Source organism: Salmo salar, unplaced genomic scaffold, assembly GCF_905237065.1.
Source record: "Salmo salar unplaced genomic scaffold, Ssal_v3.1, whole genome shotgun sequence".
In the NCBI taxonomy this organism is placed as follows: Eukaryota; Metazoa; Chordata; class Actinopteri; order Salmoniformes; family Salmonidae; genus Salmo; species Salmo salar.
In genome coordinates this window covers 48,585-72,500 of record NW_025547345.1, presented here as the reverse complement: position 1 = coordinate 72,500, position 23,916 = coordinate 48,585, and the positions used below count along the sequence as shown (strand labels likewise).

The following is a 23,916-nucleotide window of genomic DNA, read 5'->3' as shown; positions in this document are numbered from 1 at the left end:
ACTAATGGTGTCTGTCTGTCTGTCTGTACTAATGGTGTCTGTCTGTCTGTACTAATGGTGTCTGTCTGTCTGTACTAATGGTGTCTGTCTGTCTGTCTGTACTAATGGTGTCTGTCTGTACTAATGGTGTCTGTCTGTCTGTACTAATGGTGTCTGTCTGTACTAATGGTGTCTGTCTGTCTGTACTAATGGTGTCTGTCTGTCTGTCTGTACTAATGGTGTCTGTCTGTACTAATGGTGTCTGTCTGTCTGTACTAATGGTGTCTGTCTGTCTGTACTAATGGTGTCTGTCTGTCTGTACTAATGGTGTCTGTCTGTCTGTACTAATGGTGTCTGTCTGTACTAATGGTGTCTGTCTGTCTGTACTAATGGTGTCTGTCTGTACTAATGGTGTCTGTCTGTCTGTACTAATGGTGTCTGTCTGTCTGTCTGTACTAATGGTGTCTGTCTGTCTGTCTGTACTAATGGTGTCTGTCTGTCTGTACTAATGGTGTCTGTCTGTCTGTACTAATGGTGTCTGTCTGTCTGTCTGTCTGTCTGTACTAATGGTGTCTGTCTGTACTAATGGTGTCTGTCTGTCTGTACTAATGGTGTCTGTCTGTACTAATGGTGTCTGTCTGTCTGTACTAATGTTGTCTGTCTGTCTGTCTGTACTAATGGTGTCTGTCTGTCTGTCTGTACTAATGGTGTCTGTCTGTCTGTACTAATGGTGTCTGTCTGTACTAATGGTGTCTGTCTGTCTGTACTAATGGTGTCTGTCTGTCTGTACTAATGGTGTCTGTCTGTCTGTACTAATGGTGTCTGTCTGTCTGTACTAATGGTGTCTGTCTGTCTGTACTAATGGTGTCTGTCTGTCTGTACTAATGGCGTCTGTCTGTCTGTACTAATGGTGTCTGTCTGTCTGTACTAATGGTGTCTGTCTGTACTAATGGTGTCTGTCTGTCTGTACTAATGGTGTCTGTCTGTCTGTACTAATGGTGTCTGTCTGTCTGTCTGTCTGTACTAATGGTGTCTGTCTGTCTGTCTGTACTAATGGTGTCTGTCTGTCTGTACTAATGGTGTCTGTCTGTACTAATGGTGTCTGTCTGTACTAATGGTGTCTGTCTGTCTGTCTGTACTAATGGTGTCTGTCTGTCTGTCTGTCTGTACTAATGGTGTCTGTCTGTCTGTACTAATGGTGTCTGTCTGTCTGTACTAATGGTGTCTGTCTGTCTGTCTGTCTGTACTAATGGTGTCTGTCTGTCTGTCTGTCTGTACTAATGGTGTCTGTCTGTCTGTACTAATGGTGTCTTCTGTCTGTACTAATGGTGTCTGTCTGTACTAATGGTGTCTGTCTGTCTGTCTGTACTAATGGTGTCTGTCTGTCTGTCTGTCTGTACTAATGGTGTCTGTCTGTCTGTACTAATGGTGTCTGTCTGTCTGTACTAATGGTGTCTGTCTGTCTGTCTGTCTGTACTAATGGTGTCTGTCTGTACTAATGGTGTCTGTCTGTCTGTACTAATGGTGTCTGTCTGTCTGTACTAATGCTGTCTGTCTGTACTAATGGTGTCTGTCTGTCTGTACTAATGGTGTCTGTCTGTCTGTACTAATGGTGTCTGTCTGTCTGTACTAATGGTGTCTGTCTGTCTGTCTGTACTAATGGTGTCTGTCTGTCTGTCTGTACTAATGGTGTCTGTCTGTCTGTACTAATGGTGTCTGTCTGTCTGTCTGTCTGTACTAATGGTGTCTGTCTGTCTGTACTAATGGTGTCTGTCTGTACTAATGGTGTCTGTCTGTCTGTACTAATGGTGTCTGTCTGTCTGTCTGTACTAATGGTGTCTGTCTGTCTGTACTAATGGTGTCTGTCTGTCTGTACTAATGGTGTCTGTCTGTCTGTACTAATGGTGTCTGTCTGTACTAATGGTGTCTGTCTGTCTGTACTAATGGTGTCTGTCTGTCTGTACTAATGGTGTCTGTCTGTCTGTACTAATGGTGTCTGTCTGTCTGTACTAATGGTGTCTGTCTGTCTGTACTAATGGTGTCTGTCTGTCTGTACTAATGGTGTCTGTCTGTCTGTACTAATGGTGTCTGTCTGTCTGTCTGTACTAATGGTGTCTGTCTGTCTGTCTGTACTAATGGTGTCTGTCTGTCTGTACTAATGGTGTCTGTCTGTCTGTACTAATGGTGTCTGTCTGTCTGTACTAATGGTGTCTCTGTCTGTCTGTCTGTACTAATGGTGTCTGTCTGTCTGTACTAATGGTGTCTGTCTGTCTGTACTAATGGTGTCTGTCTGTCTGTACTAATGGTGTCTGTCTGTCTGTACTAATGGTGTCTGTCTGTCTGTACTAATGGTGTCTGTCTGTCTGTACTAATGGTGTCTGTCTGTCTGTACTAATGGTGTCTGTCTGTACTAATGGTGTCTGTCTGTCTGTCTGTACTAATGGTGTCTGTCTGTCTGTACTAATGGTGTCTGTCTGTCTGTACTAATGGTGTCTGTCTGTCTGTCTGTACTAATGGTGTCTGTCTGTCTGTCTGTCTGTACTAATGGTGTCTGTCTGTCTGTACTAATGGTGTCTGTCTGTCTGTCTGTCTGTACTAATGGTGTCTGTCTGTACTAATGGTGTCTGTCTGTACTAATGGTGTCTGTCTGTCTGTACTAATGGTGTCTGTCTGTCTGTACTAATGCTGTCTGTCTGTACTAATGGTGTCTGTCTGTACTAATGGTGTCTGTCTGTCTGTACTAATGGTGTCTGTCTGTCTGTACTAATGGTGTCTGTCTGTCTGTACTAATGGTGTCTGTCTGTCTGTCTGTCTGTACTAATGGTGTCTGTCTGTACTAATGGTGTCTGTCTGTCTGTACTAATGGTGTCTGTCTGTCTGTCTGTCTGTACTAATGGTGTCTGTCTGTCTGTCTGTCTGTACTAATGGTGTCTGTCTGTCTGTCTGTCTGTACTAATGGTGTCTGTCTGTCTGTCTGTCTGTCTGTACTAATGGTGTCTGTCTGTACTAATGGTGTCTGTCTGTACTAATGGTGTCTGTCTGTACTAATGGTGTCTGTCTGTCTGTACTAATGGTGTCTGTCTGTCTGTCTGTCTGTACTAATGGTGTCTGTCTGTCTGTCTGTCTGTCTGTACTAATGGTGTCTGTCTGTACTAATGGTGTCTGTCTGTACTAATGGTGTCTGTCTGTACTAATGGTGTCTGTCTGTCTGTACTAATGGTGTCTGTCTGTCTGTCTGTCTGTACTAATGGTGTCTGTCTGTCTGTCTGTCTGTCTGTACTAATGGTGTCTGTCTGTACTAATGGTGTCTGTCTGTACTAATGGTGTCTGTCTGTACTAATGGTGTCTGTCTGTACTAATGGTGTCTGTCTGTACTAATGGTGTCTGTCTGTCTGTACTAATGGTGTCTGTCTGTACTAATGGTGTCTGTCTGTCTGTACTAATGGTGTCTGTCTGTCTGTACTAATGGTGTCTGTCTGTACTAATGGTGTCTGTCTGTACTAATGGTGTCTGTCTGTCTGTACTAATGGTGTCTGTCTGTCTGTACTAATGGTGTCTGTCTGTACTAATGGTGTCTGTCTGTACTAATGGTGTCTGTCTGTACTAATGGTGTCTGTCTGTCTGTACTAATGGTGTCTGTCTGTCTGTCTGTCTGTACTAATGGTGTCTGTCTGTCTGTCTGTCTGTCTGTACTAATGGTGTCTGTCTGTACTAATGGTGTCTGTCTGTACTAATGGTGTCTGTCTGTACTAATGGTGTCTGTCTGTACTAATGGTGTCTGTCTGTACTAATGGTGTCTGTCTGTACTAATGGTGTCTGTCTGTACTAATGGTGTCTGTCTGTCTGTACTAATGGTGTCTGTCTGTACTAATGGTGTCTGTCTGTCTGTACTAATGGTGTCTGTCTGTCTGTACTAATGGTGTCTGTCTGTACTAATGGTGTCTGTCTGTACTAATGGTGTCTGTCTGTCTGTACTAATGGTGTCTGTCTGTACTAATGGTGTCTGTCTGTCTGTACTAATGGTGTCTGTCTGTCTGTACTAATGGTGTCTGTCTGTACTAATGGTGTCTGTCTGTCTGTACTAATGGTGTCTGTCTGTACTAATGGTGTCTGTCTGTCTGTACTAATGGTGTCTGTCTGTCTGTACTAATGGTGTCTGTCTCAGGGAGCTGAGCAGTCTAAAGGAGAAGAAGCAGAACCAGACCACTGGCTTCATCGGACTGAAAGAGTAAATACACTGTCTCTCTCTCTCTCTGTCTCTCTCTCTCTCTGCTTCTGTCTCTCTCTCTCTCTCTCTCTGTCTCTCTCTCTCTCTCTCTCTCTCTCTCTCTCTCTCTCTCTCTGTCTCTCTCTCTGCATGTGTCTCTGTCTCTCTCTCTCACTGTCTCTCTCTCTGCTTCTGTCTCTCTCTCTGTCTCTCTCTCTCTGCTTCTGTCTCTCTCTCTGTCTCTCTCTCTGCATGTGTCTCTGTCTCTCTCTCTCACTGTCTCTCTCTCTGCTTCTGTCTCTCTCTCTCTCTCTCTCTCTGTCTCTCTCTCTCTCTCTGCTTCTGTCTCTGTCTCTCTCTCTCTCTGCTTCTGTCTCTCTCTCTCTCTCTCTCTCTCTTGCTTCTGTCTCTCTCTCTCTCTCTCTCTCTCTGCTTCTCTCTCTCTCTGCTTCTGTCTCTCTCTCTGCTTCTGTCTCTCTCTCTCTCTCTCTCTCTGCTTCTGTCTCTCTCGCTGTCTCTCTCTCTCTCTCTCTGCTTCTGTCTCTCTCGCTGTCTCTCTCTCTGCTTCTGTCTCTCTCTCTGTCTCTCTCTGCCTCTGTCTCGCTGTCTCTCTCTCTGCTTCTGTCTCTCTCTCTATCTATCTCTGCCTCTCTCTCTCTGTCTCTCTCTCTCTCTCTCTCTCTCTCTCTCTCTCTCTCTCGCTGTCTCTCTCTCTCTGCTTCTGTCTCTCTCTGTCTCTCTCTCTCTCTCTCTCTCTCTCTCTCTGTCTCTCTCTCTCTGCTTCTGTCTCTCTCTCTCTCTCTCTCTCTGTCTCTCTCAGATAGTGTATGTAGAATTGCTAGGTCAATAGGTCCTAATGTTAGTGTGTGTGTGTCCAGTCTCCACTGTGTCCAGGGCTGCTATCCTCCAGGTCTGCTAAAAGCCTGGGACTCCTTCAAAACACAGAGAGGATCAGAGAATGACCGACCAGGTGAGAGACTCACCTGTTCACCTGTACACCTGTTCACCTGTCTGTCTCCCTTTTTAACCCAGGGGGTGTCAAACATCCGGCCAGCGAGCGGGTAGTTTCAGTAAAAGTAGAATTTATTTTATTATTTTCCCGTCTATTTTTTTAAATGACTAAAACCAAACAAACTGTTTTTATAAATGATAAAGGACCTACATGTTTACAGTTTCTAACGTTGGCTCCGTTTCAATAAATTGGCTAAGTGGTCGACGGAGTCTTCATAAGATCAAGACAATTCATATTGCATTCTGGGAGCTCACTAGCTCTATCTGGTCCCCTTCAGTCTGGGAGCTCACTAGCTCTATCTGGTCCCCTTCAGTCTGGGAGCTCACTAGCTCTATCTGGTCCCCTATCTGGTCCTCTTCAGTCTGGGAGCTCACTAGCTCTATCTGGTCCTCTATCTGGTCCCCTTCAGTCTGGGAGCTCACTAGCTCTATCTGGTCCCCTTCAGTCTGGGAGCTCACTAGCTCTATCTGGTCCCCTATCTGGTCCCCTTCAGTCTGGGAGCTCACTAGCTCTATCTGGTCCTCTATCTGGTCCCCTATCTGGTCCCCTTCAGTCTGGGAGCTCACTAGCTCTATCTGGTCCCCTATCTGGTCCCCTTCAGTCTGGGAGCTCACTAGCTCTATCTGATCCCCTTCAGTCTGGGAGCTCACTAGCTCTATCTGATCCCCTTCAGTCTGGGAGCTCACTAGCTCTATCTGGTCCCCTTCAGTCTGGGAGCTCACTAGCTCTATCTGGTCCCCTATCTGGTCCCCTTCAGTCTGGGAGCTCACTAGCTCTATCTGGTCCCCTATCTGGTCCTCTTCAGTCTGGGAGCTCACTAGCTCTATCTGGTCCCCTTCAGTCTGGGAGCTCACTAGCTCTATCTGGTCCCCTATCTGGTCCCCTTCAGTCTGGGAGCTCACTAGCTCTATCTGGTCCACTATCTGGTCCCCTATCTGGTCCCCTTCAGTCTGGGAGCTCACTAGCTCTATCTGGTCCCCTTCAGTCTGGGAGCTCACTAGCTCTATCTGGTCCCCTTCAGTCTGGGAGCTCACTAGCCCTATCTGGTCCCCTATCTGGTCCCCTTCAGTCTGGGAGCTCACTAGCTCTATCTGGTCCCCTTCAGTCTGGGAGCTCACTAGCTCTATCTGGTCCCCTATCTGGTCCCCTTCAGTCTGGGAGCTCACTAGCTCTATCTGGTCCCCTATCTGGTCCCCTTCAGTCTGGGAGCTCACTAGCTCTATCTGGTCCCCTATCTGGTCCCCTTCAGTCTGGGAGCTCACTAGCTCTATCTGGTCCTCTTCAGTCTGGGAGCTCACTAGCTCTATCTGGTCCCCTTCAGTCTGGGAGCTCACTAGCTCTATCTGGTCCCCTATCTGGTCCTCTTCAGTCTGGGAGCTCACTAGCTCTATCTGGTCCCCTTCAGTCTGGGAGCTCACTAGCTCTATCTGGTCCCCTATCTGGTCCCCTTCAGTCTGGGAGCTCACTAGCTCTATCTGGTCCTCTATCTGGTCCCCTTCAGTCTGGGAGCTCACTAGCTCTATCTGGTCCCCTATCTGGTCCCCTATCTGGTCCCCTTCAGTCTGGGAGCTCACTAGCTCTATCTGGTCCTCTATCTGGTCCCCTTCAGTCTGGGAGCTCACTAGCTCTATCTGGTCCTCTTCAGTCTGGGAGCTCACTAGCTCTATCTGGTCCTCTATCTGGTCCCCTTCAGTCTGGGAGCTCACTAGCTCTATCTGGTCCCCTTCAGTCTGGGAGCTCACTAGCTCTATCTGGTCCTCTATCTGGTCCCCTTCAGTCTGGGAGCTCGCTAGCTCTATCTGGTCCTCTATCTGGTCCACTATCTGGTCCCCTTCAGTCTGGGAGCTCACTAGCTCTATCTGGTCCCCTATCTGGTCCCCTATCTGGTCCTCTTCAGTCTGGGAGCTCACTAGCTCTATCTGGTCCCCTTCAGTCTGGGAGCTCACTAGCTCTATCTGGTCCCCTTCAGTCTGGGAGCTCACTAGCTCTATCTGGTCCCCTATCTGGTCCCCTTCAGTCTGGGAGCTCACTAGCTCTATCTGGTCCCCTTCAGTCTGGGAGCTCACTAGCTCTATCTGGTCCCCTTCAGTCTGGGAGCTCACTAGCTCTATCTGGTCCCCTATCTGGTCCCCTTCAGTCTGGGAGCTCACTAGCTCTATCTGGTCCCCTATCTGGTCCCCTTCAGTCTGGGAGCTCACTAGCTCTATCTGGTCCCCTATCTGGTCCCTTCAGTCTGGGAGCTCACTAGCTCTATCTGGTCCTCTTCAGTCTGGGAGCTCACTAGCTCTATCTGGTCCCCTTCAGTCTGGGAGCTCACTAGCTCTATCTGGTCCCCTATCTGGTCCTCTTCAGTCTGGGAGCTCACTAGCTCTATCTGGTCCCCTTCAGTCTGGGAGCTCACTAGCTCTATCTGGTCCCCTATCTGGTCCCCTTCAGTCTGGGAGCTCACTAGCTCTATCTGGTCCTCTATCTGGTCCCCTTCAGTCTGGGAGCTCACTAGCTCTATCTGGTCCCCTATCTGGTCCCCTATCTGGTCCCCTTCAGTCTGGGAGCTCACTAGCTCTATCTGGTCCTCTATCTGGTCCCCTTCAGTCTGGGAGCTCACTAGCTCTATCTGGTCCTCTTCAGTCTGGGAGCTCACTAGCTCTATCTGGTCCTCTATCTGGTCCCCTTCAGTCTGGGGAGCTCACTAGCTCTATCTGGTCCCCTTCAGTCTGGGAGCTCACTAGCTCTATCTGGTCCTCTATCTGGTCCCCTTCAGTCTGGGAGCTCGCTAGCTCTATCTGGTCCTCTATCTGGTCCACTATCTGGTCCCCTTCAGTCTGGGAGCTCACTAGCTCTATCTGGTCCCCTATCTGGTCCCCTATCTGGTCCTCTTCAGTCTGGGAGCTCACTAGCTCTATCTGGTCCCCTTCAGTCTGGGAGCTCACTAGCTCTATCTGGTCCCCCTTCAGTCTGGGAGCTCACTAGCTCTATCTGGTCCCCTATCTGGTCCCCTTCAGTCTGGGAGCTCACTAGCTCTATCTGGTCCCCTTCAGTCTGGGAGCTCACTAGCTCTATCTGGTCCCCTTCAGTCTGGGAGCTCACTAGCTCTATCTGGTCCCCTATCTGGTCCCCTTCAGTCTGGGAGCTCACTGGCTCTATCTGGTCCCCTATCTGGTCCCCTTCAGTCTGGGAGCTCACTAGCTCTATCTGGTCCCCTATCTGGTCCCCTTCAGTCTGGGAGCTCACTAGCTCTATCTGGTCCTCTTCAGTCTGGGAGCTCACTAGCTCTATCTGGTCCCCTTCAGTCTGGGAGCTCACTAGCTCTATCTGGTCCTCTTCAGTCTGGGAGCTCACTAGCTCTATCTGGTCCCCTTCAGTCTGGGAGCTCACTAGCTCTATCTGGTCCCCCTATCTGGTCCCCTTCAGTCTGGGAGCTCACTAGCTCTATCTGGTCCTCTATCTGGTCCCCTTCAGTCTGGGAGCTCACTAGCTCTATCTGGTCCCCTATCTGGTCCCCTATCTGGTCCCCTTCAGTCTGGGAGCTCACTAGCTCTATCTGGTCCTCTATCTGGTCCCCTTCAGTCTGGGAGCTCACTAGCTCTATCTGGTCCTCTTCAGTCTGGGAGCTCACTAGCTCTATCTGGTCCTCTATCTGGTCCCCTTCAGTCTGGGGAGCTCACTAGCTCTATCTGGTCCCCTATCTGGTCCTCTTCAGTCTGGGAGCTCACTAGCTCTATCTGGTCCCCTTCAGTCTGGGAGCTCACTAGCTCTATCTGGTCCCCTATCTGGTCCCCTTCAGTCTGGGAGCTCACTAGCTCTATCTGGTCCTCTATCTGGTCCCCTTCAGTCTGGGAGCTCGCTAGCTCTATCTGGTCCTCTATCTGGTCCACTATCTGGTCCCCTTCAGTCTGGGAGCTCACTAGCTCTATCTGGTCCCCTATCTGGTCCCCTATCTGGTCCTCTTCAGTCTGGGAGCTCACTAGCTCTATCTGGTCCCCTTCAGTCTGGGAGCTCACTAGCTCTATCTGGTCCCCTTCAGTCTGGGAGCTCACTAGCTCTATCTGGTCCCCTATCTGGTCCCCTTCAGTCTGGGAGCTCACTAGCTCTATCTGGTCCCCTTCAGTCTGGGAGCTCACTAGCTCTATCTGGTCCCCTTCAGTCTGGGAGCTCGCTAGCTCTATCTGGTCCCCTATCTGGTCCCCTATCTGGGCCACTATCTGGTCCCCTTCAGTCTGGGAGCTCACTAGCTCTATCTGGTCCTCTTCAGTCTGGGAGCTCACTAGCTCTATTTGGTCCCCTATCTGGTCCTCTATCTGGTCCCCTTCAGTCTGGGAGCTCACTAGCTCTATCTGGTCCCCTTCAGTCTGGGAGCTCACTAGCTCTATCTGGTCCTCTATCTGGTCCCCTTCAGTCTGGGAGCTCACTAGCTCTATCTGGTCCTCTTCAGTCTGGGAGCTCACTAGCTCTATCTGGTCCTCTATCTGGTCCCCTTCAGTCTGGGAGCTCACTAGCTCTATCTGGTCCCCTTCAGTCTGGGAGCTCACTAGCTCTATCTGGTCCTCTATCTGGTCCCCTTCAGTCTGGGAGCTCGCTAGCTCTATCTGGTCCTCTATCTGGTCCACTATCTGGTCCCCTTCAGTCTGGGAGCTCACTAGCTCTATCTGGTCCCCTATCTGGTCCCCTATCTGGTCCTCTTCAGTCTGGGAGCTCACTAGCTCTATCTGGTCCCCTTCAGTCTGGGAGCTCACTAGCTCTATCTGGTCCCCTTCAGTCTGGGAGCTCACTAGCTCTATCTGGTCCCCTATCTGGTCCCCTTCAGTCTGGGAGCTCACTAGCTCTATCTGGTCCCCTTCAGTCTGGGAGCTCACTAGCTCTATCTGGTCCCCTTCAGTCTGGGAGCTCACTAGCTCTATCTGGTCCCCTATCTGGTCCCCTTCAGTCTGGGAGCTCACTAGCTCTATCTGGTCCCCTATCTGGTCCCCTTCAGTCTGGGAGCTCACTAGCTCTATCTGGTCCCCTATCTGGTCCCCTTCAGTCTGGGGAGCTCACTAGCTCTATCTGGTCCTCTTCAGTCTGGGAGCTCACTAGCTCTATCTGGTCCCCTTCAGTCTGGGAGCTCACTAGCTCTATCTGGTCCCCTATCTGGTCCTCTTCAGTCTGGGAGCTCACTAGCTCTATCTGGTCCCCTTCAGTCTGGGAGCTCACTAGCTCTATCTGGTCCCCTATCTGGTCCCCTTCAGTCTGGGAGCTCACTAGCTCTATCTGGTCCTCTATCTGGTCCCCTTCAGTCTGGGAGCTCACTAGCTCTATCTGGTCCCCTATCTGGTCCCCTATCTGGTCCCCTTCAGTCTGGGAGCTCACTAGCTCTATCTGGTCCTCTATCTGGTCCCCTTCAGTCTGGGAGCTCACTAGCTCTATCTGGTCCTCTTCAGTCTGGGAGCTCACTAGCTCTATCTGGTCCTCTATCTGGTCCCCTTCAGTCTGGGAGCTCACTAGCTCTATCTGGTCCCCTATCTGGTCCTCTTCAGTCTGGGAGCTCACTAGCTCTATCTGGTCCCCTTCAGTCTGGGAGCTCACTAGCTCTATCTGGTCCCCTATCTGGTCCCCTTCAGTCTGGGAGCTCACTAGCTCTATCTGGTCCTCTATCTGGTCCCCTTCAGTCTGGGAGCTCGCTAGCTCTATCTGGTCCTCTATCTGGTCCACTATCTGGTCCCCTTCAGTCTGGGAGCTCACTAGCTCTATCTGGTCCCCTATCTGGTCCCCTATCTGGTCCTCTTCAGTCTGGGAGCTCACTAGCTCTATCTGGTCCCCTTCAGTCTGGGAGCTCACTAGCTCTATCTGGTCCCCTTCAGTCTGGGAGCTCACTAGCTCTATCTGGTCCCCTATCTGGTCCCCTTCAGTCTGGGAGCTCACTAGCTCTATCTGGTCCCCTTCAGTCTGGGAGCTCACTAGCTCTATCTGGTCCCCTTCAGTCTGGGAGCTCGCTAGCTCTATCTGGTCCCCTATCTGGTCCCCTATCTGGTCCCCTTCAGTCTGGGAGCTCACTAGCTCTATCTGGTCCTCTTCAGTCTGGGAGCTCACTAGCTCTATTTGGTCCCCTATCTGGTCCTCTATCTGGTCCCCTTCAGTCTGGGAGCTCACTAGCTCTATCTGGTCCCCTTCAGTCTGGGAGCTCACTAGCTCTATCTGGTCCTCTATCTGGTCCCCTTCAGTCTGGGAGCTCACTAGCTCTATCTGGTCCTCTTCAGTCTGGGGAGCTCACTAGCTCTATCTGGTCCTCTATCTGGTCCCCTTCAGTCTGGGGAGCTCACTAGCTCTATCTGGTCCCCTTCAGTCTGGGAGCTCACTAGCTCTATCTGGTCCTCTATCTGGTCCCCTTCAGTCTGGGAGCTCGCTAGCTCTATCTGGTCCTCTATCTGGTCCACTATCTGGTCCCCTTCAGTCTGGGAGCTCACTAGCTCTATCTGGTCCCCTATCTGGTCCCCTATCTGGTCCTCTTCAGTCTGGGAGCTCACTAGCTCTATCTGGTCCCCTTCAGTCTGGGAGCTCACTAGCTCTATCTGGTCCCCTTCAGTCTGGGAGCTCACTAGCTCTATCTGGTCCCCTATCTGGTCCCCTTCAGTCTGGGAGCTCACTAGCTCTATCTGGTCCCCTTCAGTCTGGGAGCTCACTAGCTCTATCTGGTCCCCTTCAGTCTGGGAGCTCACTAGCTCTATCTGGTCCCCTATCTGGTCCCCTTCAGTCTGGGAGCTCACTAGCTCTATCTGGTCCCCTATCTGGTCCCCTTCAGTCTGGGAGCTCACTAGCTCTATCTGGTCCCCTATCTGGTCCCCTTCAGTCTGGGAGCTCACTAGCTCTATCTGGTCCTCTTCAGTCTGGGAGCTCACTAGCTCTATCTGGTCCCCTTCAGTCTGGGAGCTCACTAGCTCTATCTGGTCCCCTATCTGGTCCTCTTCAGTCTGGGAGCTCACTAGCTCTATCTGGTCCCCTTCAGTCTGGGAGCTCACTAGCTCTATCTGGTCCCCTATCTGGTCCCCTTCAGTCTGGGAGCTCACTAGCTCTATCTGGTCCTCTATCTGGTCCCCTTCAGTCTGGGAGCTCACTAGCTCTATCTGGTCCCCTATCTGGTCCCCTATCTGGTCCCCTATCTGGTCCCCTTCAGTCTGGGAGCTCACTAGCTCTATCTGGTCCTCTATCTGGTCCCCTTCAGTCTGGGAGCTCACTAGCTCTATCTGGTCCTCTTCAGTCTGGGGAGCTCACTAGCTCTATCTGGTCCTCTATCTGGTCCCCTTCAGTCTGGGAGCTCACTAGCTCTATCTGGTCCCCTATCTGGTCCTCTTCAGTCTGGGAGCTCACTAGCTCTATCTGGTCCCCTTCAGTCTGGGAGCTCACTAGCTCTATCTGGTCCCCTATCTGGTCCCCTTCAGTCTGGGAGCTCACTAGCTCTATCTGGTCCTCTATCTGGTCCCCTTCAGTCTGGGAGCTCGCTAGCTCTATCTGGTCCTCTATCTGGTCCACTATCTGGTCCCCTTCAGTCTGGGAGCTCACTAGCTCTATCTGGTCCCCTATCTGGTCCCCTATCTGGTCCTCTTCAGTCTGGGAGCTCACTAGCTCTATCTGGTCCCCTTCAGTCTGGGAGCTCACTAGCTCTATCTGGTCCCCTTCAGTCTGGGAGCTCACTAGCTCTATCTGGTCCCCTATCTGGTCCCCTTCAGTCTGGGAGCTCACTAGCTCTATCTGGTCCCCTTCAGTCTGGGAGCTCACTAGCTCTATCTGGTCCCCTTCAGTCTGGGAGCTCGCTAGCTCTATCTGGTCCCCTATCTGGTCCCCTATCTGGGCCACTATCTGGTCCCCTTCAGTCTGGGAGCTCACTAGCTCTATCTGGTCCTCTTCAGTCTGGGAGCTCACTAGCTCTATTTGGTCCCCTATCTGGTCCTCTATCTGGTCCCCTTCAGTCTGGGAGCTCACTAGCTCTATCTGGTCCTCTTCAGTCTGGGAGCTCACTAGCTCTATCTGGTCCCCTATCTGGTCCCCTTCAGTCTGGGAGCTCACTAGCTCTATCTGGTCCCCTATCTGGTCCCCTTCAGTCTGGGAGCTCACTAGCTCTATCTGGTCCCCTATCTGGTCCTCTATCTGGTCCCCTTCAGTCTGGGAGCTCACTAGCTCTATCTGGTCCCCTATCTGGTCCCCTTCAGTCTGGGAGCTCACTAGCTCTATCTGGTCCTCTTCAGTCTGGGAGCTCACTAGCTCTATCTGGTCCTCTTCAGTCTGGGAGCTCGCTAGCTCTATCTGGTCCCCTATCTGGTCCCCTTCAGTCTGGGAGCTCACTAGCTCTATCTGGTCCTCTATCTGGTCCCCTTCAGTCTGGGAGCTCACTAGCTCTATCTGGTCCCCTATCTGGTCCACTATCTGGTCCCCTTCAGTCTGAGAGCTCACTAGCTCTATCTGGTCCTCTTCAGTCTGGGAGCTCACTAGCTCTATCTGGTCCCCTTCAGTCTGGGAGCTCACTAGCTCTATCTGGTCCTCTATCTGGTCCCCTTCAGTCTGGGAGCTCACTAGCTCTATCTGGTCCCCTATCTGGTCCCCTATCTGGTCCCCTTCAGTCTGGGAGCTCACTAGCTCTATCTGGTCCCCTTCAGTCTGGGAGCTCACTAGCTCTATCTGGTCCCCTTCAGTCTGGGAGCTCACTAGCTCTATCTGGTCCTCTATCTGGTCCCCTTCAGTCTGGGAGCTCACTAGCTCTATCTGGTCCCCTTCAGTCTGGGAGCTCACTAGCTCTATCTGGTCCCCTATCTGGTCCACTATCTGGTCCCCTTCAGTCTGGGAGCTCACTAGCTCTATCTGGTCCCCTTCAGTCTGGGAGCTCACTAGCTCTATCTGGTCCCCTATCTGGTCCCCTTCAGTCTGGGAGCTCGCTAGCTCTATCTGGTCCCCTATCTGGTCCCCTTCAGTCTGGGAGCTCACTAGCTCTATCTGGTCCCCTATCTGGTCCCCTTCAGTCTGGGAGCTCGCTAGCTCTATCTGGTCCCCTATCTGGTCCCCTTCAGTCTGGGAGCTCGCTAGCTCTATCTGGTCCCCTATCTGGTCCCCTTCAGTCTGGGAGCTCACTAGCTCTATCTGGTCCCCTATCTGGTCCCCTTCAGTCTGGGAGCTCACTAGCTCTATCTGGTCCCCTTCAGTCTGGGAGCTCACTAGCTCTATCTGGTCCCCTATCTGGTCCTCTTCAGTCTGGGAGCTCACTAGCTCTATCTGGTCCCCTTCAGTCTGGGTGCTCACTAGCTCTATCTGGTCCCCTTCAGTCTGGGAGCTCACTAGCTCTATCTGGTCCTCTTCAGTCTGGGAGCTCACTAGCTCTATCTGGTCCCCTTCAGTCTGGGAGCTCACTAGCTCTATCTGGTCCCCTATCTGGTCCCCTTCAGTCTGGGAGCTCGCTAGCTCTATCTGGTCCCCTTCAGTCTGGGAGCTCACTAGCTCTATCTGGTCCCCTATCTGGTCCCCTTCAGTCTGGGAGCTCGCTAGCTCTATCTGGTCCCCTTCAGTCTGGGAGCTCACTAGCTCTATCTGGTCCTCTTCAGTCTGGGAGCTCACTAGCTCTATCTGGTCCTCTATCTGGTCCCCTTCAGTCTGGGAGCTCACTAGCTCTATCTGGTCCTCTATCTGGTCCCCTTCAGTCTGGGAGCTCACTAGCTCTATCTGGTCCCCTATCTGGTCCCCTTCAGTCTTGGAGCTCACTAGCTCTATCTGGTCCCCTTCAGTCTGGGAGCTCACTAGCTCTATCTGGTCCTCTTCAGTCTGGGAGCTCACTAGCTCTATCTGGTCCCCTATCTGGTCCTCTTCAGTCTGGGAGCTCACTAGCTCTATCTGGTCCCCTTCAGTCTGGGAGCTCACTAGCTCTATCTGGTCCCCTTCAGTCTGGGAGCTCACTAGCTCTATCTGGTCCCCTATCTGGTCCCCTTCAGTCTGGGAGCTCACTAGCTCTATCTGGTCCTCTTCAGTCTGGGAGCTCACTAGCTCTATCTGGTCCCCTATCTGGTCCACTATCTGGTCCCCTTCAGTCTGGGAGCTCACTAGCTCTATCTGGTCCTCTTCAGTCTGGGAGCTCACTAGCTCTATCTGGTCCTCTATCTGGTCCCCTTCAGTCTGGGAGCTCACTAGCTCTATCTGGTCCTCTATCTGGTCCCCTTCAGTCTGGGAGCTCACTAGCTCTATCTGGTCCTCTATCTGGTCCCCTTCAGTCTGGGAGCTCACTAGCTCTATCTGGTCCTCTATCTGGTCCCCTTCAGTCTGGGAGCTCACTAGCTCTATCTGGTCCTCTATCTGGTCCCCTTCAGTCTGGGAGCTCACTAGCTCTATCTGGTCCCCTATCTGGTCCCCTTCAGTCTTGGAGCTCACTAGCTCTATCTGGTCCCCTTCAGTCTGGGAGCTCACTAGCTCTATCTGGTCCTCTTCAGTCTGGGAGCTCACTAGCTCTATCTGGTCCCCTATCTGGTCCTCTTCAGTCTGGGAGCTCACTAGCTCTATCTGGTCCCCTTCAGTCTGGGAGCTCACTAGCTCTATCTGGTCCCCTTCAGTCTGGGAGCTCACTAGCTCTATCTGGTCCCCTATCTGGTCCCCTTCAGTCTGGGAGCTCACTAGCTCTATCTGGTCCTCTTCAGTCTGGGAGCTCACTAGCTCTATCTGGTCCCCTATCTGGTCCACTATCTGGTCCCCTTCAGTCTGGGAGCTCACTAGCTCTATCTGGTCCCCTATCTGGTCCCCTTCAGTCTGGGAGCTCACTAGCTCTATCTGGTCCCCTTCAGTCTGGGAGCTCACTAGCTCTATCTGGTCCCCTATCTGGTCCCCTTCAGTCTGGGAGCTCACTAGCTCTATCTGGTCCCCTATCTGGTCCCCTTCAGTCTGGGAGCTCACTAGCTCTATCTGGTCCCCTATCTGGTCCCCTTCAGTCTGGGAGCTCGCTAGCTCTATCTGGTCCCCTTCAGTCTGGGAGCTCACTAGCTCTATCTGGTCCCCTATCTGGTCCCCTTCAGTCTGGGAGCTCACTAGCTCTATCTGGTCCTCTTCAGTCTGGGAGCTCACTAGCTCTATCTGGTCCTCTTCAGTCTGGGAGCTCACTAGCTCTATCTGGTCCTCTATCTGGTCCCCTTCATTCTGGGAGCTCACTAGCTCTATCTGGTCCTCTTCAGTCTGGGAGCTCACTAGCTCTATCTGGTCCTCTATCTGGTCCCCTTCAGTCTGGGAGCTCACTAGCTCTATCTGGTCCCCTTCAGTCTGGGAGCTCACTAGCTCTATCTGGTCCCCTTCAGTCTGGGAGCTCGCTAGCTCTATCTGGTCCCCTTCAGTCTGGGAGCTCACTAGCTCTATCTGATCCCCTTCAGTCTGGGAGCTCGCTAGCTCTATCTGATCCCCTTCAGTCTGGGAGCTCGCTAGCTCTATCTGGTCCCCTTCAGTCTGGGAGCTCACTAGCTCTATCTGGTCCCCTATCTGGTCCCCTTCAGTCTGGGAGCTCACTAGCTCTATCTGGTCCCCTTCAGTCTGGGAGCTCACTAGCTCTATCTGGTCCCCTATCTGGTCCCCTTCAGTCTGGGAGCTCACTAGCTCTATCTGGTCCCCTATCTGGTCCCCTTCAGTCTGGGAGCTCACTAGCTCTATCTGGTCCCCTATCTGGTCCCCTTCAGTCTGGGAGCTCGCTAGCTCTATCTGGTCCCCTTCAGTCTGGGAGCTCACTAGCTCTATCTGGTCCTCTTCAGTCTGGGAGCTCACTAGCTCTATCTGGTCCTCTATCTGGTCCCCTTCAGTCTGGGAGCTCACTAGCTCGATCTGGTCCTCTATCTGGTCCCCTTCAGTCTGGGAGCTCACTAGCTCTATCTGGTCCCCTATCTGGTCCCCTTCAGTCTTGGAGCTCACTAGCTCTATCTGGTCCCCTTCAGTCTGGGAGCTCACTAGCTCTATCTGGTCCTCTTCAGTCTGGGAGCTCACTAGCTCTATCTGGTCCCCTATCTGGTCCTCTTCAGTCTGGGAGCTCACTAGCTCTATCTGGTCCCCTTCAGTCTGGGAGCTCACTAGCTCTATCTGGTCCCCTTCAGTCTGGGAGCTCACTAGCTCTATCTGGTCCCCTATCTGGTCCCCTTCAGTCTGGGAGCTCACTAGCTCTATCTGGTCCTCTTCAGTCTGGGAGCTCACTAGCTCTATCTGGTCCCCTATCTGGTCCACTATCTGGTCCCCTTCAGTCTGGGAGCTCACTAGCTCTATCTGGTCCTCTTCAGTCTGGGAGCTCACTAGCTCTATCTGGTCCTCTATCTGGTCCCCTTCAGTCTGGGAGCTCACTAGCTCTATCTGGTCCTCTATCTGGTCCCCTTCAGTCTGGGAGCTCACTAGCTCTATCTGGTCCTCTATCTGGTCCCCTTCAGTCTGGGAGCTCACTAGCTCTATCTGGTCCTCTATCTGGTCCCCTTCAGTCTGGGAGCTCACTAGCTCTATCTGGTCCTCTATCTGGTCCCCTTCAGTCTGGGAGCTCACTAGCTCTATCTGGTCCCCTATCTGGTCCCCTTCAGTCTTGGAGCTCACTAGCTCTATCTGGTCCCCCTTCAGTCTGGGAGCTCACTAGCTCTATCTGGTCCTCTTCAGTCTGGGAGCTCACTAGCTCTATCTGGTCCCCTATCTGGTCCTCTTCAGTCTGGGAGCTCACTAGCTCTATCTGGTCCCCTTCAGTCTGGGAGCTCACTAGCTCTATCTGGTCCCCTTCAGTCTGGGAGCTCACTAGCTCTATCTGGTCCCCTATCTGGTCCCCTTCAGTCTGGGAGCTCACTAGCTCTATCTGGTCCTCTTCAGTCTGGGAGCTCACTAGCTCTATCTGGTCCCCTATCTGGTCCACTATCTGGTCCCCTTCAGTCTGGGAGCTCACTAGCTCTATCTGGTCCCCTATCTGGTCCCCTTCAGTCTGGGAGCTCACTAGCTCTATCTGGTCCCCTTCAGTCTGGGAGCTCACTAGCTCTATCTGGTCCCCTATCTGGTCCCCTTCAGTCTGGGAGCTCACTAGCTCTATCTGGTCCCCTATCTGGTCCCCTTCAGTCTGGGAGCTCACTAGCTCTATCTGGTCCCCTATCTGGTCCCCTTCAGTCTGGGAGCTCGCTAGCTCTATCTGGTCCCCTTCAGTCTGGGAGCTCACTAGCTCTATCTGGTCCCCTATCTGGTCCCCTTCAGTCTGGGAGCTCACCAGCTCTATCTGGTCCTCTTCAGTCTGGGAGCTCACTAGCTCTATCTGGTCCTCTTCAGTCTGGGAGCTCACTAGCTCTATCTGGTCCTCTATCTGGTCCCCTTCATTCTGGGAGCTCACTAGCTCTATCTGGTCCTCTTCAGTCTGGGAGCTCACTAGCTCTATCTGGTCCTCTATCTGGTCCCCTTCAGTCTGGGAGCTCACTAGCTCTATCTGGTCCCCTTCAGTCTGGGAGCTCACTAGCTCTATCTGGTCCCCTTCAGTCTGGGAGCTCGCTAGCTCTATCTGGTCCCCTTCAGTCTGGGAGCTCACTAGCTCTATCTGATCCCCTTCAGTCTGGGAGCTCGCTAGCTCTATCTGATCCCCTTCAGTCTGGGAGCTCGCTAGCTCTATCTGGTCCCCTTCAGTCTGGGAGCTCACTAGCTCTATCTGGTCCCCTATCTGGTCCCCTTCAGTCTGGGAGCTCACTAGCCCTATCTGGTCCCCTATCTGGTCCTCTTCAGTCTGGGAGCTCACTAGCTCTATCTGGTCCTCTTCAGTCTGGGAGCTCACTAGCTCTATCTGGTCCCCTATCTGGTCCCCTTCAGTCTGGGAGCTCACTAGCTCTATCTGGTCCCCTATCTGGTCCCCTTCAGTCTGGGAGCTCACTAGCTCTATCTGGTCCCCTATCTGGTCCCCTTCAGTCTGGGAGCTCGCTAGCTTTGGTATGATTTATACAGACCACTTCCCCTTTTCCACATTTTATTACTTTACATCCTTATTCTGGGTTAATCTACAACAATACCCCAGAATGACATCGCAATACCCCAGAATGACATCGCAATACCCCAGAATGACATCGCAATACCCCAGAATGACCTCGCAATACCCCAGAATCTAATCTCCACCCCTCAGAGCCTGGTTCCTCTCTAGGTTTCTAATCTCCACCCCTCATAGCCTGGTTCCTCTCTAGGTTTCTAATCTCCACCCAGCACAGCCAGAAGAGGACTGGTCCACCCCTCATAGCCTGGTTCCTCTCTAGGTTTCTAATCTCCACCCCTCATAGCCTGGTTCCTCTCTAGGTTTCTAATCTCCACCCGGCACAGCCAGAAGAGGACTGGTCCACCCCTCAGAGCCTGGTTCCTCTCTAGGTTTCTAATCTCCACCCCTCATAGTCTGGTTCCTCTCTACCCGGCACAGCCAGAAGAGGACTGGTCCACCCCTCATAGCCTGGTTCCTCTCTAGGTTTCTAATCTCCACCCGGCACAGCCAGAAGAGGACTGGTCCACCCCTCAGAGCTGGTTCCTCTCTAGGTTTCTAATCTCCACCCCTCAGAGCCTGGTTCCTCTCTAGGTTTCTAATCTCCACCCCTCAGAGCCTGGTTCCTCTCTAGGTTTCTAATCTCCACCCCTCATAGCCTGGTTCCTCTCTAGGTTTCTAATCTCCACCCAGCACAGCCAGAAGAGGACTGGTCCACCCCTCATAGCCTGGTTCCTCTCTAGGTTTCTAATCTCCACCAGGCACAGCCAGAAGAGGACTGGTCCACCCCTCAAAGCCTGGTTCCTCTCTAGGTTTCTAATCTCCACCCCTCAGAGCCTGGTTCCTCTCTAGGTTTCTAATCTCCACCCCTCATAGCCTGGTTCCTCTCTAGGTTTCTAATCTCCACCCAGCACAGCCAGAAGAGGACTGGCCCACCCCTCAGAGCCTGGTTCCTCTCTAGGTTTCTAATCTCCACCCCTCATAGCCTGGTTCCTCTCTAGGTTTCTAATCTCCACCCAGCACAGCCAGAAGAGGACTGGTCCACCCCTCAGAGCCTGGTTCCTCTCTAGGTTTCTTCCTAGGTTCTGGCCTTTCTAGGGGAGTTTTTCCTAGCCACCGTGCTTCTACACCTGTATTGCTTGCTGTTTGGGGTTTTAGGCTGGGTTTCTGTACAGCACTTTGAGATATCAGCTGATGTAAGAAGGGCTTTATAAATACATTTGATTGATTGATTGATTGATTGATTGATTGGTCCTGGCTTGATGACTCTAGTAGATTTACACTACGTGTCCTATAGAAGTTTTGTAGTCTTTTGTAGTCGTTTTGTAGTCTTAAACTTAGAATAAACTGATAGTTAAAATGCTAGCTTGTGCTAAAGCGATCTGCTCCTGCTAGCTAGCAACATCTACTTACATTTACATACTTGCTACCTAACTGACTAGGTACCTAACTAACCAGCTACCTAACTAACCAGCTACCTAGCTACCTAACTACCTAGCTACCTAACTAACTAACTAGCTACCTAACTAACTAACTACCTAACTAACTAACTAGCTAACTAACTAACTAACTAGCTACTTACCTAACTAACTAGCTACTTACCTAACTAACTAGCTACTTACCTAACTAACTAGCTACTTACCTAACTAACTAGCTACTTACCTAACTAACTAGCTACTTAACTAACTAACTAGCTACTTAACTAACTAACTAGCTACTTACCTAACTAACTAACTAGCTACCTAACAAACTAGCTACCTAACTAACTAACTAGCTACCTAACTAACTAGCTACTTAACTAACTAGCTATCTACATTACTAAGGTTCCTGTGTTCTAAGTTGGGAAAGACATTTTAACAGCTTGGCAATTGATTGTATACACGCGTCTATAAGTAAATCGTCGAATTACAAATAAATAACTAAATAAATAATTGACCTGATAGCAGTTGTTCGGACTGCGATCTCTCTCTCGACGTCTCCGGCTGTCTGCTCCCATTTTTAGATACGGATAACGTGATTGGCCGACGTGATCAGCAGAGATGGTGTCATGGATAGTACACACGTTTTGATTGGTTTACAGAGTTGACGTGGCAAACAAACCGACGTGTTCAGAATAACTAAATAAACACGATGCGAAACGCACCAGCTCCCATCTGGACAGAGGTGGATTATGGGAAACTAGAGCAGATGGCTTGTTATGGCTCACCATCTACCTGGAGGAAGATGGATCTGATAACCTGTCTGTCTGTCTTACCTGTCTGTCATCTACCTGGAGAAAGATGGATCTGATTACCTGTCTGTCTTACCTGTCTGTCTGTCATCTACCTGGAGAAAAATGGGTCTGACACCCTAACCTGTCTGTCTGTCTAACCTGTCTGTCTGTCTGCCTTACCTGTATGTCTCTCTGTCTTACCTGTATGTCTCTCTGTATGTCTGTCTGTCTCTCTGTATGTCTGTCTGTCTTACCTGTCTGTCTTAACTGTCTCTATGTCCTAACCTGTCTGTCTCTTCTAACCAGTGTCTCTATCTTACCTGTCTGTCTAAGCTGTCTGTCTGTCTAACCTGTCTGTCTGTATAACCTGTCTCTCTCTCTCTGATCAGATTTCTTCAGTGAGGATCAGCTGTTTCTCATCCTGGAGTTTGAGTTTGGAGGCAGTGACCTGGAGAACAGTAATGGACAGGTAGGGAGACCTGGAGAACAGTAATGGACAGGTGAGGAGACCTGGAGAACAGTAATGGACAGGTGAGGAGACCTGGAGAACAGTAATGGACAGGTGAGGAGACCTGGAGAACAGTAATGGACAGGTGAGGAGACCTGGAGAACAGTAATGGACAGGTGAGGAGACCTGGAGAACAGTAATGGACAGGTGAGGAGACCTGGAGAACAGTAATGGACAGGTGGGGAGACCTGGAGAACAGTAATGGACAGGTGAGGAGACCTGGAGAACAGTAATGGACAGGTGAGGAGACCTGGAGAACAGTAATGGACAGGTGGGGAGACCTGGAGAACAGTAATGGACAGGTGAGGAGACCTGGAGAACAGTAATGGACAGGTGAGGAGACCTGGAGAACAGTAATGGACAGGTGAGGAGACCTGGAGAACAGTAATGGACAGGTGAGGAGACCTGGAGAACAGTAATGGACAGGTGAGGAGACCTGGAGAACAGTAATGGACAGGTGGGGAGACCTGGAGAACAGTAATGGACAGGTGAGGAGACCTGGAGAACAGTAATGGACAGGTGAGGAGACCTGGAGAACAGTAATGGACAGGTGAGGAGACCTGGAGAACAGTAATGGACAGGTGAGGAGACCTGGAGAACAGTAATGGACAGGTGAGGAGACCTGGAGAACAGTAATGGACAGGTGGGGAGACCTGGAGAACAGTAATGGACAGGTGAGGAGACCTGGAGAACAGTAATGGACAGGTGAGGAGACCTGGAGAACAGTAATGGACAGGTGAGGAGACCTGGAGAACAGTAATGGACAGGTGAGGAGACCTGGAGAACAGTAATGGACAGGTGAGGAGACCTGGAGAACAGTAATGGACAGGTGGGGAGACCTGGAGAACAGTAATGGACAGGTAGGGAGACCTGGAGAACAGTAATGGACAGGTGAGGAGACCTGGAGAACAGTAATGGACAGGTGAGGAGACCTGGAGAACAGTAATGGACAGGTGAGGAGACCTGGAGAACAGTAATGGACAGGTGAGGAGACCTGGAGAACAGTAATGGACAGGTGAGGAGACCTGGAGAACAGTAATGGACAGGTGAGGAGACCTGGAGAACAGTAATGGACAGGTGGGGAGACCTGGAGAACAGTAATGGACAGGTGAGGAGACCTGGAGAACAGTAATGGACAGGTGAGGAGGGTGTTTGGTTCTCTACAGTATATCTGATTGGGAGCAGCCTTGTGATATGTTCATAAACATATCTAAACTCTCCTCTCCTCCTCTCTTCCTCCTCCTCTCTCTCCCCTCCTCTCTTCCTCCTCCTCTCGCTCCCCTCCCCTCTTCTCCCTCTCCTCCCCTCCTCCTCCTCTCTCTCTCTCCTCCCTCCTCTCTCCTCCCTCCTCTCTCTCCCCCTCCTTCTCTCTCTCCTCTCCTCCTCCCTCCTTCTCTCTCTCCTCCCTCTCTCTCCCCCTCCTCTCCTCTCCCTCCTCCTCCCTCCTCTCTCCTCTCCCCTCCTCTCTCCCCTCCCCCTCCTCTCTCTCCTCCTCTCTCTCCTCCTCTCTCCCTCTCCTCCCCTCCTCCTCCCCTCTTCTCTCCCCCTCCTCCTCCCGTCCTCCCCAGCTGGCGTCGGTGATGGTAGCCCAGAGTATCCTCCACCAGGTGACTGCTGCTCTGGCTGTGGCTGAACAGGAGCTCTGCTTCGAACACAGGTCTGTCTGTCTGTCTACCTGCCTGTCTGTCTGTCTACCTGCCTGTCTGTCTGTCTGCCTACCTGCCTGTCTGTCTACCTGCCTGTCTGTCTGCCTGTCTGTCTACCTGCCTGCCTGTCTGTCTGCCTACCTGTCTGCCTGTCTACCTGCCTGTCTACCTGCCTGTCTGTCTGTCTGTCTGGTAGCACAGGTCTGTCTGTCTGCCTGCCTGTCTGCCTGCCTGTCTGTCTGCCTGTCTGGTAACACAGGTCTGTCTGCCTGCCTGTCTGTCTACCTGCCTGTCTGCCTACCTGCCTGTCTGTCTACCTGCCTGTCTGTCTGCCTGTCTGTCTGCCTACCTGTCTACCTGCCTGCCTGTCTGCCTACCTGTCTGCCTGTCTGTCTGCCTGTCTACCTGCCTGTCTG

At 51.7% G+C, this 23,916-nt stretch overlaps 1 protein-coding gene across 1 annotated transcript in view; it reads left to right on the top strand.

Moving 5' to 3' along the window:
• The window catches only part of LOC123724012 (uncharacterized), a 46,189-nt gene that overhangs the window by 16,727 nt on the left and 5,546 nt on the right, over nucleotides 1–23,916 (top strand). The window contains exons 10-13 of the mRNA XM_045711192.1: nucleotides 4,145–4,207; nucleotides 5,065–5,156; nucleotides 21,736–21,815; nucleotides 23,423–23,511. Coding sequence (XP_045567148.1) covers nucleotides 4,145–4,207; nucleotides 5,065–5,156; nucleotides 21,736–21,815; nucleotides 23,423–23,511 — 324 coding nt within the window. The remainder of the gene's footprint in view (nucleotides 1–4,144; nucleotides 4,208–5,064; nucleotides 5,157–21,735; nucleotides 21,816–23,422; nucleotides 23,512–23,916) is intronic.